Here is a 27,499-nt window from a genome sequence, read left to right as displayed (position 1 = left end):
TACTGGACAGGGAAAGGTAGGACCAGGAGATGGATGGATAGAAACTTGAGGTTGGCTGCATCAAGGATAGGGACTGAGCTGAGCTGGAATCTCGGGACAATCATGAGTTCTCTTCTGTTGGTCTCTTGATGAACATGGTAGGAGGTCAGATGAATGATCTGGGAGGCATCACCATCAGTCCAGGTGACAGGAATGCTTCCATTCCTCAGTTTGGAGCATCTGCTAAGTCCTCAGTCTCATCTTCGTGGTCTCAGTATGCCCATGGGCTTGTGCAGTCCCAGTTCACAATGACCACTGTATAGGACTACATCCTTCCTCCTTTCAGGAATCAACTACTTAGCAGTCAGGCTGCACCTCTCAGGTGGTGCTGGACAAACGGTGTTTCTTATGTGTCCGGCAAGGTGAACAGTCATTCACTGTTCTCACAGTGGAGTCAAATGTTGCCTGGAAAATGAAGTCTCTCTTGGGCAAGGCAGTTTTACCCAACACAGAAGAACTTAGAGCAGGGTGCTGGCTGGTCTCCACAGCGCCATAGTAAGAGAGTAGGACAGTGACCACTGGAGTCCAGGAAGGTGTTGGTGGAGATGGAGGAGGCTGAGTAGCAGGTATCATAATAGAGTTTGAGAGGGAGTCAGGCTTAGTGTTCCACAGCACCTCAGAGTGACTTACTGTGCATTTTATTCTTAGAAAGAAGTAGGAGAGAGGACTTTGAAGGTTCTCAATGCACAGGAATTATACTGAAACATGTGGAAACGCTAATTACTCTTATTATCACACGGTACTGCATGTAAATGTATGTAATTAGCACATGTCAATTGAAATTAAACATTAATAGGTTAAGTTTAATTTATTAGCTGATAGATAGGACTCTTTACATGGCTGGGAAAAGGTATTACTTGCTAGCAATTAGTTTTGAGTATTTTGAGGATTATTTGTCCAACTAGACCCCATGACTCTCACTAATGAGTATGCTAACTATAATGGCCACCGAATGCTAGGATTTCAATTAAGAAATTTCCTAAACACAGCGTCCTATTTTGAACTTTTCCTGCTAGTCTGAGAAGTTCCTCCACCCAGCACCCCACCTTTGCTTCCTTCTTCATTGGACGCCTCCACTGGCAGAGTGCACATGACTCAGAAACCGGTTCCCCCGGCTGTAACAATGATACAGCTCTGGGATCATTAGCTGGTAAGCCAATGCCTTGGCTCCCTCAGCCAGTCTCTCTACAAGGTGTGTTGCTGTCAGACTGCTGGGAAAGCACTCCCAGGTGTGGAAAGAGAGGACTCGCCACCGCCTTGGACTTGGACTTCAAGGGACATTTCTTTCCGGGAAGAAATTTAATGTTAATTAAAAAACGCCTCCAGAAGATTCACTACTGCACAGTAGAGGGGGAGCAAACCCAGGAAGGACCGGCATGGGAATCCTATATTCTGAGGTATGTCATATTTCTGAACATAGGAATCCAGAGGGGCTAAAAAATTGCTCCTATTTTTCACATATAATTTTCTAGTCTTGTCATTATGTCTTCTTTTCAATTCCTTTTAATTTTCCTTGTGAGTATTAAGTCAGGAAGTGCCTTTGTGCTGGGATGTTCAGTATTTTTTAATATTTCAGCACAAGTTAGCTTGAAATACTAAGGTGTTAGCTAGACCTAAGTTGAGCATGATGGGATATATATTTTCTGACATCCTAATTGCAGAGGTCATCCAAACCTTGAAAAATGGAGTTGCAGCTATATTGTGTCTTAGTTATCACTGGAGGGAGAGCAAGAGAAAGCTGTACCTAACTGGATTTTCTAAAGGTACAAAAATTGGCAGGCTTTTCTATGGAACCCATGAACAACGTAACTCCTTTAAGCTTGTTATGTGAAAGGTAGTTCACCTCTGGTAATTATTAATACAGATTATCACATACACAAGAGGTGACAGGCAGTACGGCTTTGGTATTTTGATTAATTCCTTTTCATAGCTGATAGACATGACATTTTCCCACATTGAAAGTCACTTACCAGAATCAAATACATTTGTAATGTTTCAAAGGGTGATGTTTGAACAAGAGTAGCAGAGATACAGTGATGTTATTACTATTATTATTATTATTATTATTATTATTATTCATGACTTACTCCCTCTCTGACACAATTAGCTTGCTAATCTGCATTCCATTCTCTAAGCTCAGGAGAACTTCTTTGATTCTGATCTTCGAGTGTGAAAGGTAGTTGTTTGGTACCTACTTCAAATGTGCATGTGTGAGCATGAACGTGACTGTGTGAGCATGGGTGTTTGAGGGTGTGTGTGTGTGTGTGTGTGTAGGTGTGTGTGTTTCTTGACTAAATGCACAGTTTGTCATCTCACCATTCTGGGATGGTCTTGCTCAGTGATTTTGATCTCATGAAGAGGTCACACATATAGGAGGAGGATCCAAAACATACAATGTACTAAGATTCCACTCTGGTAAATTATCTAAGTGTCAGCAAGAAAAATTTGTTTATAGTCAAGTTTCTAGGACAGCCACTCCAGAGTTATGATTCAGCTCATGTAGGATTCAGAAAACTAGTTTCAAAGAGTGGAATACCAGACAACTCTGGTGGGTGTGAGTAGTTCACTACCGTCCTGAAAGACAGAACTCTGTCTCAAGGAGGGTGTTAATTAGACCCTTATTTGCATGGAGATAACCCCAATTTCATTCAAATGCAGGTAAAGATCATGCATTTTGGCCCTCCAATTCCATGTATATGTAGATGGTCCCTCAAACAGTGCTGTGAGTAGCCTGTGGTTTTTAAGTGTCTATCAGAGACCCAAGCAGTGTAATTGTCAGTTTGGTGTTGATCTGTCAAGCAGTTGAGTCAAGGCAAGTACAGGCTAGGCCAGGCATGTTTAACTCCTTCCAAGTAGAAATGAGAATAGTCCCCAAAGTGACACAATTGTTCAATTTTTCAGCTATCTCAAGGACAAAATAATAAATTGGAGTTTTCTTTTTACTTTTCTGTTGGAAAATTTTTTTAAAAGATTTATTTAGTTCTCTGCAAAAGGAATAGGACTGGGAAATAACATATATTAATATGACATTTTTTATGAAATCTAAAGTATACCCATATACAAATACCACTAATGAATCTCATAGGCAACAATACGGAGCTCAGTGTGGAGTATGGTTGAAACAAGTACTGTGGCTGTATTGCAAGGGCAGGCAGGTTCTAGGCCCTTCCCTGTTATTTTTCTTGGTCGTCTGCTTCAGGATTGGCAATCTGAAGCTCATGAGTCACCGGGGAAATCTTAGTCACTGCAGAAATATGGTGTTTTTGCTTTTGGCAAATGGTTTCTCAATATGTAGAATCTCCCTTTGATGTCAGGGGAGAAATCTGCATTTGCTACCCGGGCTGGGGGATGTAACTCAGCTGAATAGTCCCCAGCTAGTGTGAGTTCCCAAGCTGTGATGCTGTTACTGCTCACTTTCATTACGAAAGTGTTGTTCTGGTCACCTTACAGGGTTCCCCAGCCCTTCTGCGCATCGGCATCTCCTAGAGATCTTTGAGGCAGTCACAATGCTTTCACCAGATGGCCAAATATTCTGAAATGGGACCCAAGCCGTGCTTTAAGATACTACAATACTTAATGAGAGTTTAGAATCACAAAGTTCAAACACTGACCTAATTCTCACATATTATATTAATTTCTAAACCTGAACCTCTTCTCCTGACCCTTACTTCTCAGCCAGGTCAGGTGGGTCTGTGTGTTAGTTAAGAAGGGATTTTCACCCATGTTCTAGGCACGCACCCCTACAGAAGTCTAATTTTAGGAAAGCAACAGTCTAGTTAGGGAGACTCAACCATCTCCATTGGGCCTGGGAGCAGCTTGTGGTTCTGGGCATTTGTTGTGTGGTAGGGAACCTAAAGGGCTTCCTGGGAAATGAGCCTGAGGAGAGGACAGCACAGTCTGAAAGGCAGAAGGATAATGAGCGGGTAACCTGGAAGCAGCAGGGATGGCCTCATGGCAGACGCGAGTTCACAGAGGGCAGTGTTCTCAGCGACTGGCTCACCCAGAGACTCTGAAAATTAAAAACAAAACAAACAAGAAAAGAGAGACCATGATAAATGAAGACCCCATGGGAATAGGAAGAAGCAAAGTACTAGAGAGGTCCCCAGAAATCCACAAAGATACCCCCACAATAGACTACTGGCAATGGTCCAGAGAAAGCCCGAACTGACCTACTCTGGTGTTTGGATGGCCGAACACCCTAACTGTCGTGATAGAACTCTCATCCAGTGACTGGTGGAAGGGGATGCAGAGATCCATGGCCAGGCCCTAGGTGGAGCCCCGGGAGTCCAATCATCGAGAGAGAGGAGGGATTGTATGAGCAAGAGATGTTGAGACCATGATTGGAAAAAGCACAGGGACAAATAGCCAAACTAGTGGAAACACATAAACTATGAACCAATAGCTGAGGGGAGTCCCCATTGAACTGGATCAGGCCCTCTGGATAAGTGAGATAGTCGATTAGCTTGAACTATTTAGGAGGGCCCCAGGCAGTAGGACCAGGACCTGTCCTTAATGCATGAGCTGGCTTTTTGGAACCTGGGGCCTATGGTGGGACACTTTGCTCAGCCTGGGTGAAGGGAGGAGGGGACTGGACCTGCCTCGACTGAATCCACCAGGCTGAGCTGAATCCCCAGGGGAGAACTTGCCTTGGAGGAGGTGGGAATGGGGGGTGGATTGGGGGGAAGGTGAGGGGGGCCAGGAAGAGGGAGGACACAGGAATCTGTGGCTGATATGTAAAATTAAATTAATTACAAAATTAAAACAAAACAAAAACAAACAAACAAATATCTTGGCTACTTTACTCTCCTGGAAGCAGGGGAAAATGCCTACTTACTATAATGAAAAGTATAATTCAAAAAAATAAAGTAAGGTAATACCACTGGAAGTGGGCTAGGAAATGGTCCCTTAGGTGCAGTGGTCAAGCATCCTTCTTGTGGCTGAACTGTGTTGCTGAAACTGCCAGATAGCCTTACAGGTCCCAAGAAGAGCAAAGACCTGACATCAGTTAAAAATATAGAATATTCCAGAATAGCTGGAACGTTCTGAGTAAAGAGAGGAGTAGTGGATGAGTTTAAGAGAAAAAACAGCTTAGGTTCAATTAATTCTATACGTAGTTTTTTAGCTGTGCAGAGCACCATAACATAAGCACACTGTAAGTATTTCTCCTCTTTCTCAACCTATCGGTGTATCTTCTGTCTTCTTTTGTGTCTTCAATAACTTGTGGCTTTGGCCAAGCATCATCATATTCTCATATAGCCACTGTTTATGCCCCTTCTGAGCTCACTGTTGCCAGGGTTTTATATGTATATATATATATATATATATATATATATATATATATATATATATACACACACATACACACACACACACACACACACATATATATATATGTGTATATATGCTGTGGATATCACTCTGTGTAGATAAAATGCTGATTGGCCAGTAGCCAGGGAGGAAGTATAGGCAGGACAAGCAGAGAAGATAATTCTGGGAAATGGAAGGCTGAGGCAGAGAGACGCCACCAGCCGCTGCCATGACAAGCAACATGTAAAGATACCGGTAAGCCACAAGCCATGTGGCAACTTATACATTAATAGAAATTGGTTAATTTAAGATATAAAAATAGTTAGCAAGGAGCCTGAGCCATTAGGCCAAACAGTTTAAATAATATAAGCCTCTGTGTGTTTATTTTATAAGTGGGCCGTCGGACTGCTGGGGCTTGGTGGGACCTAAAGAGAAAAAACTCTAGCTACAAAATATATATATGATCAGTTCTTGAACTCTTTTGCTTATGGTTTCTCTACTTTTGTGTCGTTTTGTCTCTGTTACTCCAAATCTACTTCCAAATTCTCAAAACACAATTTCACATTTCTTCTGTTCTCTGAAGTTATCCTCAGTGACCTTAAAATCTACAAGAAGTCTTCCTTTTCCTTTTTGGCCTCTATCTTGGCACCCAATCTGTCTTAGTATGACTACTCAAATTTTCTTTCTTGGACAAAGTTCATCAGTAATATCTCTTATCATATTTGTGTGTGTACGTGTGTATGTATGTGTATGCATGTATGTGCAAGTACGTGTGTGTGTGTGTGTGTGTGTGTGTGTGTGTGTGTGTGTGTGTTATATGATGCATGTGCATGGGAAGGCCAGAGTACAGCCTTGGGTGTTGTTCCTCAGGAGCTGTTCACTATCTTTAGAGATAGGCTTTTACTGGCCAGGTCCTGGCTGTTTAGGTTTTGCTGGATGGCCAGTGGGACCCAGAGATCTGGCTACCTCACCTCCCCAGCACTGGGCCAACAAGTGAGTAGCATCATACTTAGCTTTTTTTTTTTTTTTTTTTTTTTTTTTATTTATTTATTTTTTTTGATGTGGGTTTTGATGATGGAATTCAAGTTTTTGTGCTTACAAGGCATCTGAGCTCTTCTCTCCAGCTCCATCATCAAAAAACATTTTTTTCTTTCTTTTTGTTTGTTTTTCTCTGTGTAACAGCCCTAGCTGTCCTGGAACTCACTTTGGAGACCAGGCTGTCCTCGAACTCCCAGAGATACTCTTGCCTCTGCCTCTGCGGTGCTGGGATTAGCACCACACCAGGGTCAGAAACCATTTTAACAGGAAAAAAAAAAACCCTTATGACTAGCAAATTGAAGATAATGTATAAATCTTCAAAAAGAAAGATGCCATGAGTATTTAAAGCAGCGTACTAAAGACATACCAAGGACAGCTTACAGGTTTAGACACTTTCAGTTAAGCACACATGCCCAAGTCAGGGGCATCAATATCTGTCACAGGGAATGCTTTTAGTTCTGTGTAAGCACGTGTCACCTGGGAAATTTTGCAGGGCATTGAGCTGAAGGAACAGGCTGTCACTGGGTAGGGAAGTGGACCAAAGCTTGCATGGGATCCCAGGGACATGCCACTGTAATTCACCCAGTTCTTCAGAGAGTGTTCATTCCCCAAATGAGGATATATAAAATAATGACCCACAGTTTTCCTAAAACCAGCATAACCGAAGCCCCGTTGTACTTCGAAATTTACACAGAGAGCACTTAATTTTTCTTCACTTAACTCTTCTCTACATTAAATACAAAACGGTTTGTGTCCAGGGATACTTTCTGAGCCAGCTTCCACTTTAAACTTTCCAATAGGATTTTCTTCTTCTTCTTCTTTTTATTTTAAGAATGCCATTGTCTTAGACTAGCCTAAGTGTTGTCAGAGGAAAAAAAGCTTACCTACACCATATAAGGATCCATGCCCTTTGTGTCTGCTTTATTCCATTATGCAAACTGAAGAACCCCTGAAGCACACAGACAATGACAAATATTCTGGCCAGAATTTTGCACTTTGCCCCAAGAAAGGCAAGGTGTGGTACTGGCGCAGTCTAGAGGTCTTGATGGGGAGCATTTTCTCTGCTGGTTAAAGAATTAAAAGGCAGGAAGCAATCCTGAGTGCAACAGGTGGCGGGTGAGCCATCTCAAACACCACAAACAGCAGCAGTCTGCTGAAGAAAGACACGTACTGGGGAGAGGATACATGCAAGCGCAGCAGAGAAAAAGACCCTTTGCAGAGCAGGGGGTTGTTGTTGTTGTTGGTGATGGAGAGGAGGACTCACAGGGAGGGAATGGGGAGGGAGGAGGGAGGCGCTTGGGAAGCCAAGAATCCAGTCCCTTCTCAACAGCTGGGTTTTCTGAAGTCTCTGAGGATGGTTGACTGGCCCACGACTGTTGTGTAATAAATCCTGATCTGGCTTGAACTTGTTGAGCCAGGCCGTAGCAAGGGGTCTGTTGGTGGGAGACAAACTGTCAGGGTTTTGCCTCAGATCTGGAGGGTGAGGAGGAAGTCAGCCATCTTGGAAATTTGCCGCGTTTATTACTTAGCCACCTGGGTTCTACCCACCTTTCTGCCTACCAGGGAATCTGTCTCACTCCTAGCCTCTTAGTACTTATGGGCAATATTAATTTTGGTACATCTCAAAGAGATGCACAGAGCGGATTTCCCCGTAGTTTAGATCTGGCTTCATGGTTTCCTAGCATGTGCGCCTTGCTCTCGCCACTCTTGCTTCTAGAGCACAGGTCTAACTTTGCTCTCACCCCCTCTGCTGGCTTCCGTCTTTCCCGTCCACCCTTCTCCACATTGCTAATTTATGCGTGAGGTGGTAAACCAGCCTTTTCCCAGCTCACGGGCAGGTTTCCCATCTTCCACTCTGGGCTCCTTCACTCCAGCCTTCCCCAGCCATAGATTTGCTGAGGACACTGCCACACCTGCTCAGCCAGCTGTCGTTTATGACTGTGATCACACATTTGATGACACTAGTCATTAGGGTTGCACTAATTCCCCCGCCCCGTGTTTCGGGAGTCTCTCCTACCGTCGTCTCCACCCAGTCTCCTATGTCATTAACCCATTCATCATGGTAAACATCAATGTTATTCCTTTGCCTGGCTATGTTTACCAATCTATATCCTTCTGACAAATGCCTATTAAAATAAAGTATGGTGACCAAACTTCAGGTTTTTCTTGCAAAAATATTTCAGCCGAGCTACAGTTCTCTCTACTGAGTTTATGTGTCCTTTCTCCATCGCTTTGGCCTTGGAGCCAGAATTTTCCTTCTGGGTCATCATGCTAATGCATTTTTTTTGCCCTGTCCTGTTATTTCTGCACTCTCTTTCAGCAATCATCTCCTATTTCATAACCACTCCTGCTCATCTTAATTGGATCCTTATGCTTCAATAATTAGAAAAGTTTCTAGCACTAATTGAGGGTTTCAGATGAGTCAGCCCCAAAGAAAATGCTTCGTCCACACAGTCAGGTTTGATTCTTTTTATAGCATTATGCAGAAGGAACAGTTAGTGGATGCAGGAAACTGTGCACTAGTATTTAAAGTGTCCAGGTGAACTGTCCAAATAACACCTCTGCTAAGGGGGAGAGTGAAGATTAGAACACAGGACTTTCACATCCAAAGCTTGCATTTGTAATCACTGGAAAGCACCATTGCTCACCAAAATGTGCAGAATTCTGGCTGGACTCTGTGTGCTACATACTCACTAGCTTTTACTAACTGTTTTCCCTGCTAAAGTTACTGTAACTTCCTCTCCCTGGTTCTAGTTGTTCAAAGAGGGTTCCTGCCCTGTTGTATGAAACTGATGATTGCATAATGATGATCACATCTAAATTGTTCTAAAGCTTTCCTTTTTCTTGAAACTTTCCTGTTTTGCTGTTAGGTTGTATCTCCACAGGTTTTGTTGTTTTTGTTTTTAACAGGGTCTCTTTGTATAGCTAGGCTGACCTCAGATTTATTATGGAATCTAGTCTGGCTTCAAGCTCTTGCTCCTCCTGCTTCTGTATCCTGAGTCCTAGGATTACAGGCAGCTGTCTCCATACCCAGCATTTCTTTCTACCTCAGATATTGCTAATTCTAGGTCAGTTTGGGAAAAACATTTGCACTTGCACTAGCAGGTCAGTGGCACGAGAAAACTGATCAGAATCCTGAGGGTATAAACCGTAGCTTACTGTTGGCAGCAAGTCCTGCAGCTAGAGAAACACTTAAGGCGGAAGTATCTAGAGGCAGAATGAATGACAGCAATGCTCTACAGTTTGGCTCAGGTCTCTATCACTTTATGAGCTCTGTGACTTGGGATAAGGAAACAATCTCCCCTAGTTTCACCTGTGTGTAGCGTGTATAAAAAATATTACTTACCTTATAGGGTGGTTTTGAGGACTCTGGGAATAGCTGAGGTACTCCATAAATGTTAGTTCATTTTAGAATTCACTCATTCATTTATTTACTCACAAAGTAGATGTTGAATGCCCATGAGGTGTCACACCCTGTGCTAGGTGCTAGAATGCAATGAGAAAGTACAGACAACAATAATTGTGCTCATGTTGCTAGCGGACTAGTTGGGGAGATGACTGCCAGTAACACTGATGGTCTGTTTTTAGGTGATACAACAATTACAGATCAGTAATTTACAATGTATTGGTTCACCACTAAAAAAAAAAAAGAAAGAAGTATAAGGCTGAGGGTCCATACTTGGTGAGGGTTCCATTGTTCCATGGCAGAAAGGTAAAGAGAAGGTGGGCAAGAGAACAGACCAGAAGCAGACTTAGCCTTTTAAAATATAAAAAACCCACTGCCAAAATAAGCAATACATTCGTTGTTATTGACATGAGAGTCATGTCATCTCAATCCCAAAAACCTGATATTTGTGCCCACCACTCAGCATCACCATACTGGGTGTCTCAGGGTTTTTATTGCTGTGAAGAGACACCATGACCACAGCAACACATGTAATGGAAAAACATTTAATTGGGGTGGCTTGCTTACAATTTCAGAGATTCAATCCATTATCATCATGGTGGAGAGCATGGCTGCATGCAGGCAGATGTGGTGCTGGAGAAATAGCTGAGAGTCCTACATCTTGCAGGCAACAGGAAGTCAACAGAGACACTCAGTGGTATCCTGAGTATAGGAACTCTTAAAGCCTGCTCCACAGTGACATACTTCCTCCAACAAGTACAAATCCACCCCAACAAAACCACACCTGCTAATAGTGCCACTCCCTATGAGATTATGGGGGCCAATTGCATTCAGACTACCACACTGGGGAACATATTTCTGATACAGAAAATTGAAGGATACATTTAAACCATAGCGAACAGGATTGATTAACTTGGACCAAGGGTGAAGCTAAGGGATCGGTAGGAAAAGTAGTTAGAGAGACAGGATTTATGAGAATTGAGAAACAGCTGTGTCTACTTAAGGATAGCATCTTGATTGGCCGTGGAGGAGGGTCTTCAGCAGGGATGTGATGAGCAGCTACTGGGTTGGGAGCGTGAGCTGGAGACTGCATGGATGAGATAGAGATAACATAGTTACAGGTAGAGAGCAGTGAGGATCTGAACAGGGGAATGAGCCCCAAAGGTGACAGAGAGTTGGTGCTGGGCATACAGGGAAACTGCCGTTTTCGAGGTAATTTTCCAAGTGGGACTACTCTAATCTAAAGTGCCTCTAGGTTCCATGACCTTCAATAATGCAAAACAGCTTTTCTTTCTGCCCAAATGGATACCGTCTTCTTCTACTTTCTACTTTATCAGATTTTTTTCTAATTTTAATCTTTTATCTAATATAAACCACATTTAAGAAGTACAGTGGAATAATTGGACTCTTGTGCAATGTACATTGACAAAATCAGAGTGTCTATGCCATCTCTTTAAACATTTATCATTTCTTCATGTTGGAAACCTCTGAACCCCTCTTTTCTGTTTGCTTATAAAATATATAATAAATTGTTTCAAACTGTAGCCACCCTTCCATGCTGTAGAGCACTTGTAGATACTGACAGGCCACTACCACTTCTCTGGTGGGATTCTCGTCCCCTGCTGTGCGCTTTTCTGACACGGAGCTGCCCCCTACTGGAAAACAGCAAGGAATCTTTTCAGTTGTTAGCTCATGCTTGAAATTACTTGTGGGCTTCAATTTAGGGAGTGTGATGTACATTATTCTGAAAAACAACCTGTGCTGTTTAAGCTCATTGAGGAGCTGGTCCCGGAAGTGGGGTTGCCCCTCCCACATTTCAAGCATGTTTGTCTCTAAGTGTTCTCCAAGACCCCCTGTCCAGGGACAGTTTGCCTAGCTTGTTGTTAACTGAAGGAACAGCAAAATAGGTCAAGGATAAAAGATCATGTCCTTGAGGACAACTGGAAGGTAAATGATTTCCATCAGAAGTTACAGTTGTTTGTCCCCATGGTGTAAAATGCCTTTGGCCACATGGGCAACAAGCAGAAACCGGAAGTTCAGCATGGGAGCCTCACTAATGGAGAGAGAGCTCAGCTGAGAACCTCAGCTGACTGCTTCAGCCTCCCCACTCGATTTCTGCTAGACATTTGCAAGCCTTCGATTTGATGGCTTGTTCTTTCAATCCATCCACTTCAGTGGTCTCAGATGTTCACTCTGACTTAATCTTTTGCTATCTATACTCTGCTTCTACCCGCTGCTTGCATATTTGTTCTTTTCCTTTTGTTCACTACTTGCTTAGTAAACTGGCTCATTTGAAACCAAACTATGGCTAGTGTAGATAATCCTCTGGACCACACAGAATAGTGAGCTATCTTAGTCACTGTTTTATTGCTGTGGAGAGACACCATGACTGTGACAACTCATAAAAATAGCATTTAATTAGGGGCTTGCTTACCATTTCAGAGGGTCAGTCCATTATCATCACAGCTCTGGGGTAGTAGCTGAGAGCTACATCATGATATGTAGGCAGCAGGCACAGAGAAGAACTCAAAGCCATTGCTAGAGAAACACCTCCTCCAACAAGGCCACACTGCGGAAAGTTTGAATCCACTGAGAAAGACTAAGACTCAATTCAAATTTATATTAAATCAATTTATTCTTACTGCTAGCAGAAGGATGACAGCCTTAGAGCCAAACATGCCATACCTAAGGGGGCTAAAGGAGGAGTTTATGTTGGTTTTAATGAGGCGCTTTTACTCTGTAAGAAGTCACGAGGCATGCCAAAACCCATTATCAGAGCAGAGTTTTATTAGGAGGATGGAGGGACAGAAGAGAGTGTGACCAGGAGACCCTTGCAGAGAAAGAGGATGTGGGAAGGAACAGGAGCAGGAGAAGAGGAGGGGGATGGTGTCTGTGTCCCACTTCTTAGGGATTCCCCTGCACATGTGCATATAGGCTTACAGAGCTACACCACGCATGCCCAGATTGCGTGATCACACAGCACTCAGATTATTTAAGACATAAGGCCCCTTACTTGGCTACTGAACTGCACATGAGTGGTCATGCAGCTGGGGGAGTGGCCAGGAATCCCAACAGTTTATAAAGGTGGATATCAAAGGTAAACATTACAATTACCCATGAAATCCACAGCTGAGCAAGAAAATCTATTTGCTCCTCTCATTTGTGTCTCGTTTGTATAGTAATTAAAAGACCACTTCGTCCCAGTCCCACTGGATAAATAGGTTAAATACTTCACAGCAGGAACACCATTATCCTATCTTATCTCACCCACAGGTCATGAGGCCCTTACAGGTGTTTCAGGACCCTTAGAGATGCCTGGTACCATATTACATTTCTTTAGCCATCACAGAGGAGTTATGCATAAATTATTATTCAGGTCTGAGTACTCTGGAGGGAGTGTCACTAATTAACTGGGATAGAGCAGCCAATAACACAGTGCCATCAGGTTAGGGCTGGCTGTCACATCCCTACAACTCCCAAAAGAAGGCCACACCTCCTAATCCTTCTAAACCATTCACCAACTGGGGACTAAGCATACAAATATATGAACCTATGGGGCGGGGTGGGGGAGCATTCTCATTCAAACCATCACAGTGAGGTACACACTTGTTTATTTTTGTACACACACACACACACACACACACACACACACACACACACACACACGCTAGAAAGTGAACCCAGGGCTTTGCATACATTCAGCATCAGCTCTAACACTGAGCTTCCCCTGGCCTCTATCACTTTACTTTTCAAAAATAGAAAGTATGTTCAGGTTACAGGATGCATAAGAGAGACCAAAGGGAAGATCAGACTGAAATTAAGTAATATTCCCTGAGAAAGCACCTAGTAACTCTTAATATAATTATCTGTCTTCTGGTCTTCCTATTTTTTAGTTTTATTCAGTAAAGATTTTAAAGAATCTAAGAAAAGGGATTTGATCTTGGGAGTAGGAGCCAGGCAGGCAACATGGATGGTTGAAATGGGCTAGGTGTGGTGTAATGGGGAGTTGTGGGAACTTTGGGGAATTAGGAACAACTGCCAATAATCATCAGTTGGCTGATGTCCTATTTGGAATATGGTCCAGAATTATGAAATTTATAATAATTTAAAGAGAAACAAGAAGGTAAACTGTTGTAAAATGATTTAAAAATTGAACAAGAGAATATACCTTTAAAGTCACCTGCTCCCAGGCTCTCCAGAGCAGACATAGTACTCCAGAAGCAAAGAACCAATAGAATGCATCCATAATTTTTAAGGGGATTTTTATTAGATTAGTTTACACAATCAGAGGCTGAAAAAAAATCCCACAATGGTAACTTGTAGGCTGCAGAGCCTGGATGCCAGTGCCAATGAAGTTCAAGGAATTTGACACCAGCAAACAAAAGCAAAAAGGAGGGAATCAGTGATAGAGCCCCGGATGAGACCAGGGCCTTGAAGTCCCCTGGAGAGACACTGGTCATCTGCATCCAAAGGCAGAAGAGTCTGGAGTCCATCATTTGGTTTTTATATTTGCTTATTTGTGTGCGTGTGTGTGTGCGTGTGCGTGTGCGTGTGCGTGTGCGTGTGTGTGTGTGTGTGTGTGTGTGTGTGTGTGTGCATGCTATGCTACAGTGCAGGTGTATAGGTCACAGGACTACTTACAGAAGTCAGTCCTTTGCTTCTTCCTTGTGGGTTCCTAGGTTAGAACTCAGGTCATCAGGCTTGGAGGCAAGTTTCTTTACTGGCTCCAGAGAAAGTCACGTGTGATTTTTTTTTTTTAAAATCATCTGCCGCTGCCCTGAACTCTTTCCTTTCCTAATGTACAATTCTGCTCTAGGCAGATTTTGCTTTTTCTGAAAATCTCTTCTTAATTTGCAGTAAAAACTTCCTCAATGAATGAGATCCATAGTATTTCACCCATTTATTTACTCATTCATCCATTTACCTTTTGTCTATTCCACGTGGCAAGTAATTTTTGGAAAATGTAAGCAGATCTTCATGCACGTATTGTAGACTTATAGAGTAGGGATTTTTTTCCCAGAAGTTCATGTCCGTATTTTAAGAACAGTTCTGCTCTTCTTGACTCAGCCCATCTGCCAGGCAGCCTACCAGAATGACTTGGGGCAAGTGTGGCGGTGGGTAAAAGAGGACAACCATTATGTGAATGTTCAAGATGGCTTCAATGGAGATACTCCCCTCATCTGCGCCTGCAGGCGAGGACACTTGAGAATCGTCTCCTTCCTCTTAAGGAGAAATGCTGATGTCAACCTCAAAAACTTGGTGAGTTTGCTGGGTGATGACGGTCTAATGAGAATGGTATAGTTTTCATTATGTAATTTCTATAGCCATTACTTGGAAAAATACACGCAACATTCTGGACTATGTTCTTTAGCCAAATACTTTATCCACATAGATATATTTACCACTTGTATAAAGAAAACAAAAAAACAAAAAAACAAAAAAACAGAATGTGCGACTATAATGAGCAATGCAGTTTCTCTTATATTATCTGATGTCTGCCAAAAGAAGAACAAATAAAATAAGTTAGAATAAATAAATAAACCAAAGCAAGCAAACAAACAGAACCAGAGGACTGTGACAGAAGGGAAGAATGTAACTGTGAAGATACTCCTCAAATTGCTGGAATTGGTGAACGTCATTTTTATCTTCTTATAGCTTCTAATATCAAGATTCTCTTTAGCCTGCTTTGCCTAACACAATCCATGGGCATTTTGCTAGACTGAAAGCATAAATAAAGCATTCATCCAGCAGGGATGTTTTGTAGCAATGTCCTTGAGCCTCTGAAGAAGAGGATGGTCCACTGTGTCAGCTGTAGGCAGCTTCTCCTTTTCCTGTTCTGCTCCCTCCAACCTGTCTTCTTGCTCTCTTCTGTATTATGGAAATCATGTGGGGAGGGGGGGTGGAGAGGAAACACTGTGGCTGTCATTATTTAGATTTTTAGATTATTTAGATTTAGATTTTTACCTATTGTTTTAATATAGGTTGGGATTCTTTATACATCTTTTTCACTGTCATGTGTTCATGTACCTGGTGCTGGGTTACATGAGAGCATTTTCACTCCAGTCTGTTGTGTACTTTGAACATATTCTCCATCCTCCTTACCTTCTCCTTTCTCTCCTCTCCTGTTTCTCCCGCTTGTTCCTCAAGACAGTTTTGCTTCTATTTTCATCTCAAATATTTGTACAGCACTGTATGTATCTTTATAAAACGTACGGCCCACCAGTGAGAGAGAGTGGATGTTTCTCCGGGACTGACTTAGTTCACTTCTTCACTTGACGATCTCCAGTTGCAACCTTTTTCCTGTTAATGATATGGCTAAAAAAAATTCCATTATGCATATGCACCACATTTGGCTCATCTCTTCCTCTGGTGATGGGCATTTCATTTGGTTTTATAACTTAGCTATCATGAAGTGTGCTGCAGGGAATACTAGTTACATTCCCACACTGTATTAGGGTTCCCTTTTGTTCACATTCTTGCCGGTATTTGTTGTTACTTATTTGTATTCCTAGGGACTGCTGTGCTGACAGAAGTGGATAGAATAGTAATAGCATTTTAATTTGCATTTCTTTTGTGCCTAGTGACATTCATCTTTTCTTTTTGTTTGTTGAACATTCATAAATCATCTTTTGAGAATGGTCTGTCTTTTTGCTTGCCCCTTTATTGACTGAGCAGTTTGATTTCTTGTCATTTCATTTTTTTCGTTATTTGTGAATTCTAGATATCAATCTTCTGTCACTTGTAGAGTTAGAAAAAATACTCAGTCTCATTTTGTAGGCTGTATCTTCACTTGACCCATTATTTCCTCTACCATGCAGAAGTGTTTTCATTTCACGAGGTCCCACATGTCATTTGTTGTCATTAGTTCCTACAACCAGAATCCTATTCAGAAAGTCCTTGCCCATGTTTACATCTTAAAGTGTTTACCCTACTTTACCACTGCAGTTTCAGGGTATTATGACATGAACACTTTTGCATTAAGATATTTGTCCTCTTTGGACTTATTTTTGTACAGTGCAGAAGACAGGGATGTAGCTTTATTCTTCTACATGTGGACGTCCAATTTTACCAGAACTATTTGTTGAAGAGGCCATATTTGTTCCAGTGTGTATTTTCGGCATGTTGGACAATAACCAGGTATCTGTGGCTGTGAGGATTTGGATCTGTACTCTCTCTTCTATTCCATTGATCTACATGTTGGTTTTTATATTAGTACCATGTACACCACTTTTGTTGCTATGGCTCTGTAGGATAACTTGAAATCAGGTTTAGTGAAACCTACGGCGTTACTGTTTTTTGCTCAGGATTACTTTGGCTATCAGAGTCTTTTGTGCTTCTATTTCAACTTTAGAATTTGTTTTCTATTTCTGTGAATAATGACATTGGAGTTTTGATGGGCATTGCATTGAATATATAAATCGTTTTCCGTAATAAAATCATGCTCACAATATTATTTCTCCCACTCTATGAACATATGAGACCTTTCCAGCTCTTGATGTCTTCTTCAATTTCCCTTTCTGGTGTTTTAAACTTCGTATTACAGATCTACGGGAAGAGAGGGGAGTGAATATGTATTGTTGATGTGGGGACGGCCATGTCAAAGACCCCAATGCCTTAGTATAAAAGAAGTAGCAAAGCCTTCCCCTGGTGAGGCTTGGGAGGATGTCAAAGCCTTCCTTAAGCCCAACTGTGAATATTGACAAAGTGCATAGAAAATGTCCACAGCAGCTCCCACCACCACTAACTTAATTGCTCCCTTACAAGAGACTGCTTCTACCAAGATTAACTAAACCTACCTCCTTGTTCAGCCATATGAAATAGCCCTTCTTCCATGTTCAACTGTATATAATAAAACCCTGAGTTTCTGGGGTGTTGTGGCTCCTCTTTTCAAGAGCCCAGATCACACAGATCATACCATATGTGTATCTGTCCCTTCTTCATTCCCTCACCCCCAAGTTGAGTGAATCCCTGGGGCCATGCAGAGCACACAGGGTCCTCTTAATTCTTTTGTTAGGTTTATTCAAATATATTTTAAATAATTGCAAGCGGGACAGTTTTCTTAACATTTTTCTCATATTTGTCATTGATTGGTAAGAAGACTACTGATTTTTGTACGTTAATCTTGTACCCTATTGCATTGATGAAATGAAAGTGTTCATCAGATTTAAGAGTTTCATGTTGAAATTTTTAGGATCTCTTACATATGGAATCATACCATTAGCAAATAAGGATATTGACTTGTTCCTTTCCTGTCTATATTCCTTTTATAGCTTCTTTTGTTCTATTACTCTAGCTAAGATCTCAAGCATACAGCAATAAGAGTGGAGAAAGTGGACACCTTCATCTATGTCTGGTTTGAGTTTTCCCCCATTTAGAGCAACTTTGGCTATAGATTTGTGGTATGTAGACTTTATTATGTTGAGATAAATTCTTTCTGTTTCTAGTTCTTAGGAATTTCTACCATTCAGAGAACTTGAATTTTGTCAAAAATCTTTTATGGACCTATTGAAGTAGCCATGTGATTCTTGACCTTGGGCTGATTTATTCTGTATATTGATCCATCTCTGAAATGAACCCAAGTTAATCATGGTGGATGATCTTTTTGACATGCTCTTGCATTGGCTTTCCAAGCATTTTGTTGAAGACTTTTGCATCTGTGTTCATCAGTGAGATTGACCTATAATTATCTTTTTTTTTTTTATCATTATCTGGTCTAATTACCAGGGTAATACTGGCTTCTTTAATAAGACCTTGGCATTTCTATTTTGGAGAATAATTTGAGAAGCATTGGTCTTTGTTTTTCTTTTTCTTTTTCTTTTCTTTTCTTTTTTTTTCTTTTTCTTTTTTTTTTTTTTTTTTTTTTTTTTTTTGATTTTTTTCGAGACAGGGTTTCTCTGTGTAGCTTTGCGCCTTTCCTGGAGCTCTCTTGGTAGCCCAGGCTGGCCTTGAACTCACAGAGATCCACCTGGCTCTGCCTCCCGAGTGCTGGGATTAAAGGCGTGAGCCACCAACGCCCCGGCTGGTTTTTTTTTTTTTTTTTCTTAACATCTGATAGAATTCAGAGTGTAGGGGCCTGGAGAGATGGCTCAGAGATTAAGAGCACTGGCTGCTCTTCGTTGGCTCACAACCATCTATAATGAGATCTGGTGCCCTCTTCTGGCATGTAGGCATATATGCCAGCAGCACATTGCCAGCATATAAAAATATGCCAGCATCATAAATAAATAAATCTTTACAAAAAAGAGAATTCAGGAGTGTGCCCATCTTGGCCAAGTCTTTTTTGGTCTAGAGATTTATTTTTTAATTACTGCTTCAAGTTCATTGCGTATTATAAGTCTGTTTGTTTACCTCATCTTGGTTTAATTTTGGTATGTGTACAGAAATTCTTGTATTTCTTTTATATTTTTTCACTTCAGTGGAATAAAAATTTTTCATGTCCTAATAATTTTTCCAAATTTCATTGGAAAAATATATCTGTTATATATATCTGAGATATATATATATATATACATATATATATATATATATATATCTGTTATAATGTTTCTGATTTTAGTTTGGTTTTCTGTGATAAACACTGACGAAAAACAATTTGGGGAGGAAAGGGTTTATTTTGCTTACAGATTACAGTTCATCATCAAGAGAAACTTAGGGTTTGTCAATCTTGTTTATTTTTTCAAAATATTAATTCTTGTTTCACTAGTTCATTTTATTGTTCTTTTTTGTTTCATTAGTTAAAATTATTTATTATTATTACTATTACTATTATATTATTAATTATTAGTGTGTGTGTATGATGTGTGCATAGTGACATGTGTCTCAGTAATGTGTGGAGGTTGGAGGACACCTTTGTGGAGCCACTTGTTGCTTTGTCTGGGATTTCATCTACTTCACCCTCCTTAGAGATTGTTAACTGTGGGTTTAGAAAGTTTTGAAGACATGTTACCTTTGTTCTCCATGTTTCTCATGGTTTTGAATTGAGACTTTGCATGCTGGGTGATTTTTTTAAATCATCCATATTTACATATGTGTTTTTTAACTGGAAGTGTTTGCAGTCTTCAGGAGGAAGTACATTGTTGAGGTGCCAATTTTCTATGCTAGACTGTGCATCTAGCTCAGTGGTTAGGCCCTGTTTCAGGCAACAGAGTCAGTCCTCAGCACTATCCTGTGAGTAGAATATTGTCTGCAAAAAATAGCTACTACCAAACAGTAGGCCCATCATGAAAACACAGCAACAGTTTAGAAAATGATCACCTCTTGATCAGTCATCATTTCAGGAAATAAAGGAACCCTGGTAGTACTGTGTGCACCAAGGTACTGCTTAATGTGAGTGTAGCTGGAACAGAAGAAAGCAGAAGAAGATTAGTGGTTAGTATTGGGATGGTAGGGAAAGCACAGGGAAGGGAGAAGTCCAGTAAATGGAAGGGGTGGGGAAGCGGGGACAAGTGATGGGTGGATAAAGATGCTCTAATACTCACGCATCCATTTTTGTTTCTTTCTGCCCTGTCTTAGTTAGGGTTTCTATTGCTGTGAAGAGACACCATGACCACAGCAACTCTTATAGAGGAAAACATTTAATTGGATTGTTTACAGTTCAGAAGTTTGTCCATTATCATTATGGTGGGACATGGTGGCATGCAGGCAGACATGGTGCTGGAGAAAGAGCTGAGAGTCCTGCATTTTGATCCACAGGCAACAGGAAGTGAACTGAGACACTGGGCCTGGCTTGAGCATATGTGAGGTCTCAAAGCCCATCTCTAGTGACACACTTCCTCCAACCAGCCCATACCTCCTAATAGTGCCATTCCCTATGAGTTTATGGCGGCAGTTGGATTCAAACTACCACACTTTGCTTTTTCCTGTTCTTTGCTTTCTTCAGAAAGGAAGAAAGAGGTAAAGGAATGCCATCAGATGTGTTAGAATAATAGTAATTCTCAGAAGGCTGAGGCAGGGAGGCCCCATCAGGCCAGACTGTGTTCTTTGGAAAAACCTATCAGAAAGAAAATGAAACAGAAAAGAAAAGGATCTGATTGTAAAAGACAGAAGAAAGAAAAAGAAGAGAAGGAGAGGAGGAGGAGAGATCAGGAGGGAATGAGAACAGAACAAGAGAGATCTGATTAGCTGGCTTGCTAAACTGACACTGGACATCAAATTAAAAAAAGGAATAAAAGTCAAGAGCGAGAGAGCAAGAGAGAGAGCTGGACAATGACGTAGGTTTTGAGTGTGGTCACTTGCCTGCTTGTTGACCCACCCTGGACTCTTAGTATTTTTTAATGGACTTCTGGATCCAATCACACTCCTAAATGTGCCCTTAAGGGAGCTGATGCCATCAGTGGGAGGTCTTCACAGGTGCCCTTGTTAGTGCTTGTTGATCCCAGGGGGTCCTTCCTAAGGTCTGATGTGCTCTTAGAACTTCTGTCTCTGTTCCCCTGCAGACTCTGGCTCTAATTCTACACTGCTGAATACTGTACCATTTTGATACTCTTTCTTCCTAGCAGGCTAGACGTTCTGCTGGCCTGGTGCCTGAGTGCTCAGCGGAGATGGTTTTCCTAGTACCCCACCTTCCTCTGTTGCCGACGTATCTAACTTTTGTCTCTTTCCTCCCTTTTCTTCTTTTCTTTCTTTCTTTCTTTCTTTCTTTCTTTCTTTCTTTCTTTCTTTCTTTCTTTCTCTCTCTCTCTCTCTCTCTCTCTCTCTCCTTCCTTCCTTCCTTCCTTCCTTCCTTCCTTCCTTCCTTCCTTCCTTCTTTCTTTCTTTCTTTCTTTCTTTCTTTCTTTCTTTCTTTCTTTCTTTCTTTCTTTCTTTCTTTCTATTTTTATGTCTAGAACTGAAAGTGTAGCATAGATTTTTTTCTGACCTCTGTCTGACACTATGGCTCTGGTCCAGCAGTGTTCTGTTTTTTATTGCCTCTCATTGATAGGCAAGAAGTCCCCTAACTGTACCAGTCTCCCTGGGGTGGACTCTGGACTCCTTCCCATTCTGCTTGTAAAGTTTCTATTTTACTTTTCTACGGAAATGAGAGATTTTTGGCCTCATTCACCTATTTTGACAGCTGTTACCCAGAATTCCCTGGTTCATTCCCTAAAGATTCTAGTGGACCATTCTTGTGTGTCATCCAGTATTCAGATTTGGATTCTTCCTGATGTAATGTCTCCAGAAGATCCTATAGTGTGCTTGCTGAACCTAAGCATGTTACTATGAAACCTGCTGCAGACAAAGGAGCTGGTGAGGTAGAGGCTGTGGAAAGACACACAGACTCATAGGGGATGTGTTTAAGGAAGCACTATCAGCTGTCTTGGAGGCTTCAGAACCAAGGGAGAACAGCACGAGGGTGTCTTTCTGAACGTTTCTGTGTGCCCTTTCTGACCTTCTGACATCTGCCTTTGAGTAGAGGCAACATTCAAACTGTACTGAGTAAATATCCAAAGTACTTTTGCAATAATTACAAATGTCTTTTACCCACTCAAGCGCTTTCAATGTGAGAAACAGTTAGTAGGGACCCACTTGTCCCTTCCAAGTCAGTTAAAGACCAGAAAAACAGGAGCAACAATGCATTATTAAAAGTTTAATCAGGGGCTAGAGAGATCCCTCAGAGGTCCAAGGTTCGGTTCTCCACACCCACCTGGTGACTCAGCCATCCTTAACTCTAGTTCCAGGGGACCTGACACCCTCTTCTGACCTCCACAGGCATCAGACCTGCATGCAGTGCACTTATATACATGCAGACAAAATACTCATACACATAAATAAAAAATCTTAATTAAAAGTAATTGCCAGATTTTCTTGCTTGTATTTAGTGTGTTTCAGTATGAAACCTAGGGCTTTGCACAAGTTAGCTAAATGTCCTGCCACTGAGTCATGCTTATAGCCTGGCTAAGTTTAAAGTCAAGTCATGCTTGCGTTTAACAGATAAGCAGCTCAGTAGAGTGACAGGAACTTCCTAGAACACAGAAGAGGGGGTAGGTGTGCAGGGTTGTGGTGAGCAGCTCTGTCAGAAATCAGATGTCTGTGGGTTCTAGAGGCATGCTATAGGTAGCTGAGGAAGGGAAAAATTTGACAGCCCAGGAGCAGGCTTGGGAGAGGCCTGGCTTTGCAGATACCTCAGCTATCCTGGTAGGATTCTCTAATGGGATAAATATCATGGAAAGGACCTTAGTTACCCACTGTAGACTAGCAGTGGTTTTAGCAGAGGCATTTTGACTTTTCATATATTTTTAATGGTTTGATGCTTAATTTTTATTTTTCCTAGATATTAGTTGTACATTAATTATTTGAGACAGTATTTTATATTTTTAGAATACATTTAAGAATTATTTAATAAGGACTGGACAAAAGCCTTAAAACACCAAAAAGCCCTGCTGTTAATTCAGAAATTTACACCAGAACATTGGCTCAATGGAGAAATAAACACAGCAATCCATATTTTTTTTTTTGTCTGATAATTGGCTAGGATTAAAAAGAAAGTCAAATGTTGACTGGGAATGTTGACTGGGAAGGAAGTAAATCATCATCGCTTCACTGTAGCATGAGTTCGTAGCATCGTGTGACACACATTCATATCTTTTATGTCAGGAGGTCAATTTATAGAAATTTATGCAAAGAACAAATTTAGAATTGCTGGTAAGGCTTTGTAAACAAGGGTAGTTAGGCAATATTATTTGTAGGACTTAAATTTTAACAGCTTGAAAAGTCTAACTAGTGGATTTGACTAAAGAAGTTAGAAGAGTTCCATTTGATAGATGATGGAATTTGAAAGTCTATCATTATATTCTTGACTATTTTTTTAGAGATAAGACATAACTTGGGAACAGTGCTTTTCCTCAGTGATCATTTACCTCTCTTGTTTTCTTTTCCTACTAGCTTGGTTGGTATTCCAGCTAACACTGCAGGCCTGCAGGCCTTCTACTTATTTGTGCATGTTTCTGTCCTTCTTCAATGATGAGGACCTGAAGGTGTACATTCCCCACCACTCCTCAAGGCCTAAGTCTATTACCCAATGAATACTGACATATTTAAAACATTAAAATTTCTGCAGTGTTTTAGTACTGCTTGTATGGTAGGAAACATGGGAGAATTGCCAAGTAGTTTAAACTTTGCACAATAAACCACAAAGTAAATACATTTCCATCACCAATGAACAAGGGCTAACTATATCCACGTGTCTTTTCATACTAACTTTCTTCCTATGTTTATATCTAATTATATCTCAAAAACTATGACAAGCATGGGGATCTAGCCTGTGATGGTTCATAGGTATACCCATCTCTGTCATTTATCTTTGGTCCTTCCCTAGCATTTCCTTCATAGTGTACAAATTGAACATTCTGGTAAACAAAACTCTGAGTTAATTAACCAGTTGTGTACCATAAAAGAGGCACTTAGGCTGAATACATATACGCAGTATATGGTTTTGAGTATGCGGTGTAGTTCTACATTTTAAAATTCTATATATGTGTATTTGAGAGACCTGAAGGTATATGGCATAATGTCAATAATAAATCTGCACTACTTGAAATGGGTATCTTAGAAATGAAAAAAGTGCATGAACTAAATCTTTTGGTATGGTAATATAAAACCTATGGAACTTGAGCTAAAGAATCCTTTTCTTAATTACAGAAGGAGAGAACTTGCCTCCACTATGCTGTGAAGAAGAGGTTTACCTTCTTTGATTATCTACTCATTATCCTTTTAATGCCTGTCTTGCTTATCGGATATTTCCTCATGGTGAGTACTGTTACTAGGGCAAAGGGCAGGTGTTCAGGAGGGCTGTGGGATGACTCACCAAGCTTCCCCTGGCAGTGTGATGGAAAGAAAGCACAATAAAATAAGCCCTTATTTTGTGCATGTATTTCTTGACTTACAGCGGGTTCCTGTGTCAACAAACCTCTCAGAGATGCAAATGTTGTAGGTAGAAATGTATTGCTTTACCCAGCCTATCAAATGCCATGTCTCAGAACCTCAGTACGTTCTAGAATAAATACAAGGTGTTGACCATCTGGTCACACTGGAAGCTGTAGTTCACATCCATTGCCCAGCAGCACAAGAGTTTTAAAATCACTGGCTAAGGTTTTTGTTTTATGTCGTCTCTCCCCAAGTTTCTGAATTTTAAGGATGCACCATAATGGTAAGTTAGAGGAAAAATCCCAAGTCCTCAGCCTCTAGAAGCTGGCTGACAAACACAGAAGGTATTTATGAAGGTTCTGTCCCAGTCTTTCACCTTGAGGAACTGAATCACCCTTGTGTGGGTCTTTGGAAGGATGATTTTCTTGAATAAATAATAGGTAGATAGTGTAGGAATTGTAAGTAGAAGGTCAAACTTGGTTATTTGGCTTATTTTTTTGTTTTCTTCAAATATGGTGACTAATCTACACTGATTTGTTCACTTTTTCTTATCTGAGTCCCATGGTGACCAGTCCCACTGTTGAGAGATAATTAAAACAATGTGTCACTTACCCTCTTTTATGTATTTGGCAGATAATAGATATCAATTATTCCTGTTAACACAAGTTCCCATATAAATTCTGCCAGTTAAAAATGCTATTTTCTACCTAGGTACTTAAAGGATACAGAATTTAAGGAATGTGGTGAGAATTCTTTAATTCACTCTGAACATACCATTTGAACACACATCTTTGAAGGCTTTTTGAAAAAAATTGTCTATATCTTTACCTGGTAGTATTTGAACATTTGTCATCTCTGGGCAGGAAGAATCTGACATTCATTTATATTTTAGAGGTTTTGAAAACAAGCATTCCAAGATGGTTATAAGGCTTGTTCAGAATTCTCTGTCACACAACTCTGCTTTCAAACACGGCTCAGAAGCTGGAGGCCTATCTGTAAGGATGCTGACTGTCATCAGCAGCCCAGCTGTACCTGCATCCCTACACGCTTAGTGGGACCTGGGATTGTGAGTTTGTGCAGCATGTAGAATAGGCAGCATTAGACAAATTACAGGGAAAGGACTAGAAAGGACCAAGTCATTTCAGAGAAGGGCCAGGGCAGAAATAATTTAGAAGGTGACACAGGAGTACAGCATTGGGGGGAAGACACCTAAGTGGAGTTTCAGAAGTTGAATGGGGAAAATGCCAGGCTTTGCTTATGTGAGTGGCAAGGTCTTTGTGTCCTCAGGTGACCGGGTGTTGGAGAAAGGTTCCTACTGTAATGTGGTCAGAATCTTAATAGGCGAGAGAGAGAGAGAGAGAGAGAGAGAGAGAGAGAGAGAGAGAGAGAGAGAGAGAGACAGAGAGACAGAGAGACAGAGACAGAGACAGAGAGCGCACATTTCTAAGGAGCCTCAGATCATGCAATTCACTTCTTCTGTCCTATACCACATGTTTATCATGGCAGTCTTTGCCCTCATCAGTCACAGCATGATGGGAAGGTGGTTGTTACCAAATGGCGTGGACTTGTAGAAAATCACAGAGGACACGGGCATTACAAAAGCCTAGAAGAAAGGGATTTCACCTGGCCAGGTAGACCAGGGAAAGCTGGAGAAAAGGGGCATAGATTGGAAATATTACAAATACATTTTCTAGGCAGATAAAGCTTCTAGTTGAAGAAATATCCTGTGACATGATTCTCTGTAGGGAGGGCACTTGGCAGGAAATGAAGATTTAACAAAAGCCATTGTAGCTTGAGTAGGGGAGCCAGGAAGTGGAGCACGTGAAAAGGTTAAGGCCGTATGCTCTAGGGCCACTCAAGAGTTTAGATATTTTCCCCAGAATAATGGGAATTTATAAAACTTTTGAGCCAGCAAGGGGAAGTCAGGAACTAAATCTCACTCTCATAAGATATGGTAGAAATGGGCTAGGCCTGTGGATATGCATTCTGAACAAGTTCCTGGGTGTGAAAATTTGTATTCCTGAAGCAAAGCTTGAGTACCGTGTCCTTAACTGATACTGTAGTGTGTGTGTGTGTGTGTGTGTGTGTGTGTGTGTGTGTGTGTGTGTGTGTGTGTGTTAAGAAGTAGGAGCATAGGATTAACATGAAGCCAGTTGATTGGAGCAGTCCCAAGCAAGATGTACAAAATGTTTGTGAAACACTGTCTTGTTCTTGCTGTTTGTAACAGGTATCAAAGACGAAGCAGAATGAGAATCTTGTACGCATGCTCCTTGATGCTGGCGTTGAAGTTAATGCTACCGACTGTGTATGTTTGTATTTTGAAATACTACTCAAGTGATATAACAGGGTAGAATACTTGCTGTTGACAAAGTTACATGCTTTATTTTTTTAGATGTGCACACATAGTTTTGCTTTCTTTCTTCTTATTGCCATCAGGTAACTTGAAGTTATTGATATTCTGTTTGGCTAAACTCATGAGCATAAAATATTTGTTGATTCTAGGAAAATTTTAAAATATTTTGCATTTGACTTTAGTGATAAATTAAGGAAAATGATACTAAAATATTGCCCTTAGCAGTTTGCAGCTGGAGTTAGGTAGAAAGTCTATGTGTGCATTTAATCTTGTCACTTTTTAGTTAAGTGGGCTTGGAACACTATAAATATATACAGCTCAATGGTCTTATCTATAAAATGGAGATTAAAACAAATTGTGCTGGAGCCTGAACTCAGAATATCCTACATGCTAGGTAATACTCTACCACTGAGCTATACCTATCCTCCTTAAAATTGTGTTATTGTTGTTGTTATGAGACAACCTTTTGTTATATTATTCAGGCTGGCCCTGATCTTGTGACCTTCAGCTTCAGA

General features: G+C 41.0%; 1 protein-coding gene across 1 annotated transcript in view; it reads left to right on the top strand.

Annotated features, from left to right (window-relative positions):
- The first annotated feature begins 1,156 nt into the window (after window positions 1–1,156).
- The window catches only part of Ankrd22 (ankyrin repeat domain 22), a 28,339-nt gene continuing 1,996 nt past the window's right edge, over window positions 1,157–27,499 (top strand). Inside the window, exons 1-4 of the mRNA XM_006984016.3 lie at window positions 1,157–1,436; window positions 14,858–15,049; window positions 24,407–24,514; window positions 26,859–26,936. Coding sequence (XP_006984078.1) covers window positions 1,416–1,436; window positions 14,858–15,049; window positions 24,407–24,514; window positions 26,859–26,936 — 399 coding nt within the window. The 5' untranslated portion in view covers window positions 1,157–1,415. The remainder of the gene's footprint in view (window positions 1,437–14,857; window positions 15,050–24,406; window positions 24,515–26,858; window positions 26,937–27,499) is intronic.

Source organism: Peromyscus maniculatus, chromosome 1, assembly GCF_049852395.1.
Source record: "Peromyscus maniculatus bairdii isolate BWxNUB_F1_BW_parent chromosome 1, HU_Pman_BW_mat_3.1, whole genome shotgun sequence".
Taxonomy (NCBI): domain Eukaryota; kingdom Metazoa; phylum Chordata; class Mammalia; order Rodentia; family Cricetidae; genus Peromyscus; species Peromyscus maniculatus.
Note: the sequence above shows the minus strand (reverse complement) of the source record. Positions and strands in the feature narration are given on the sequence as shown.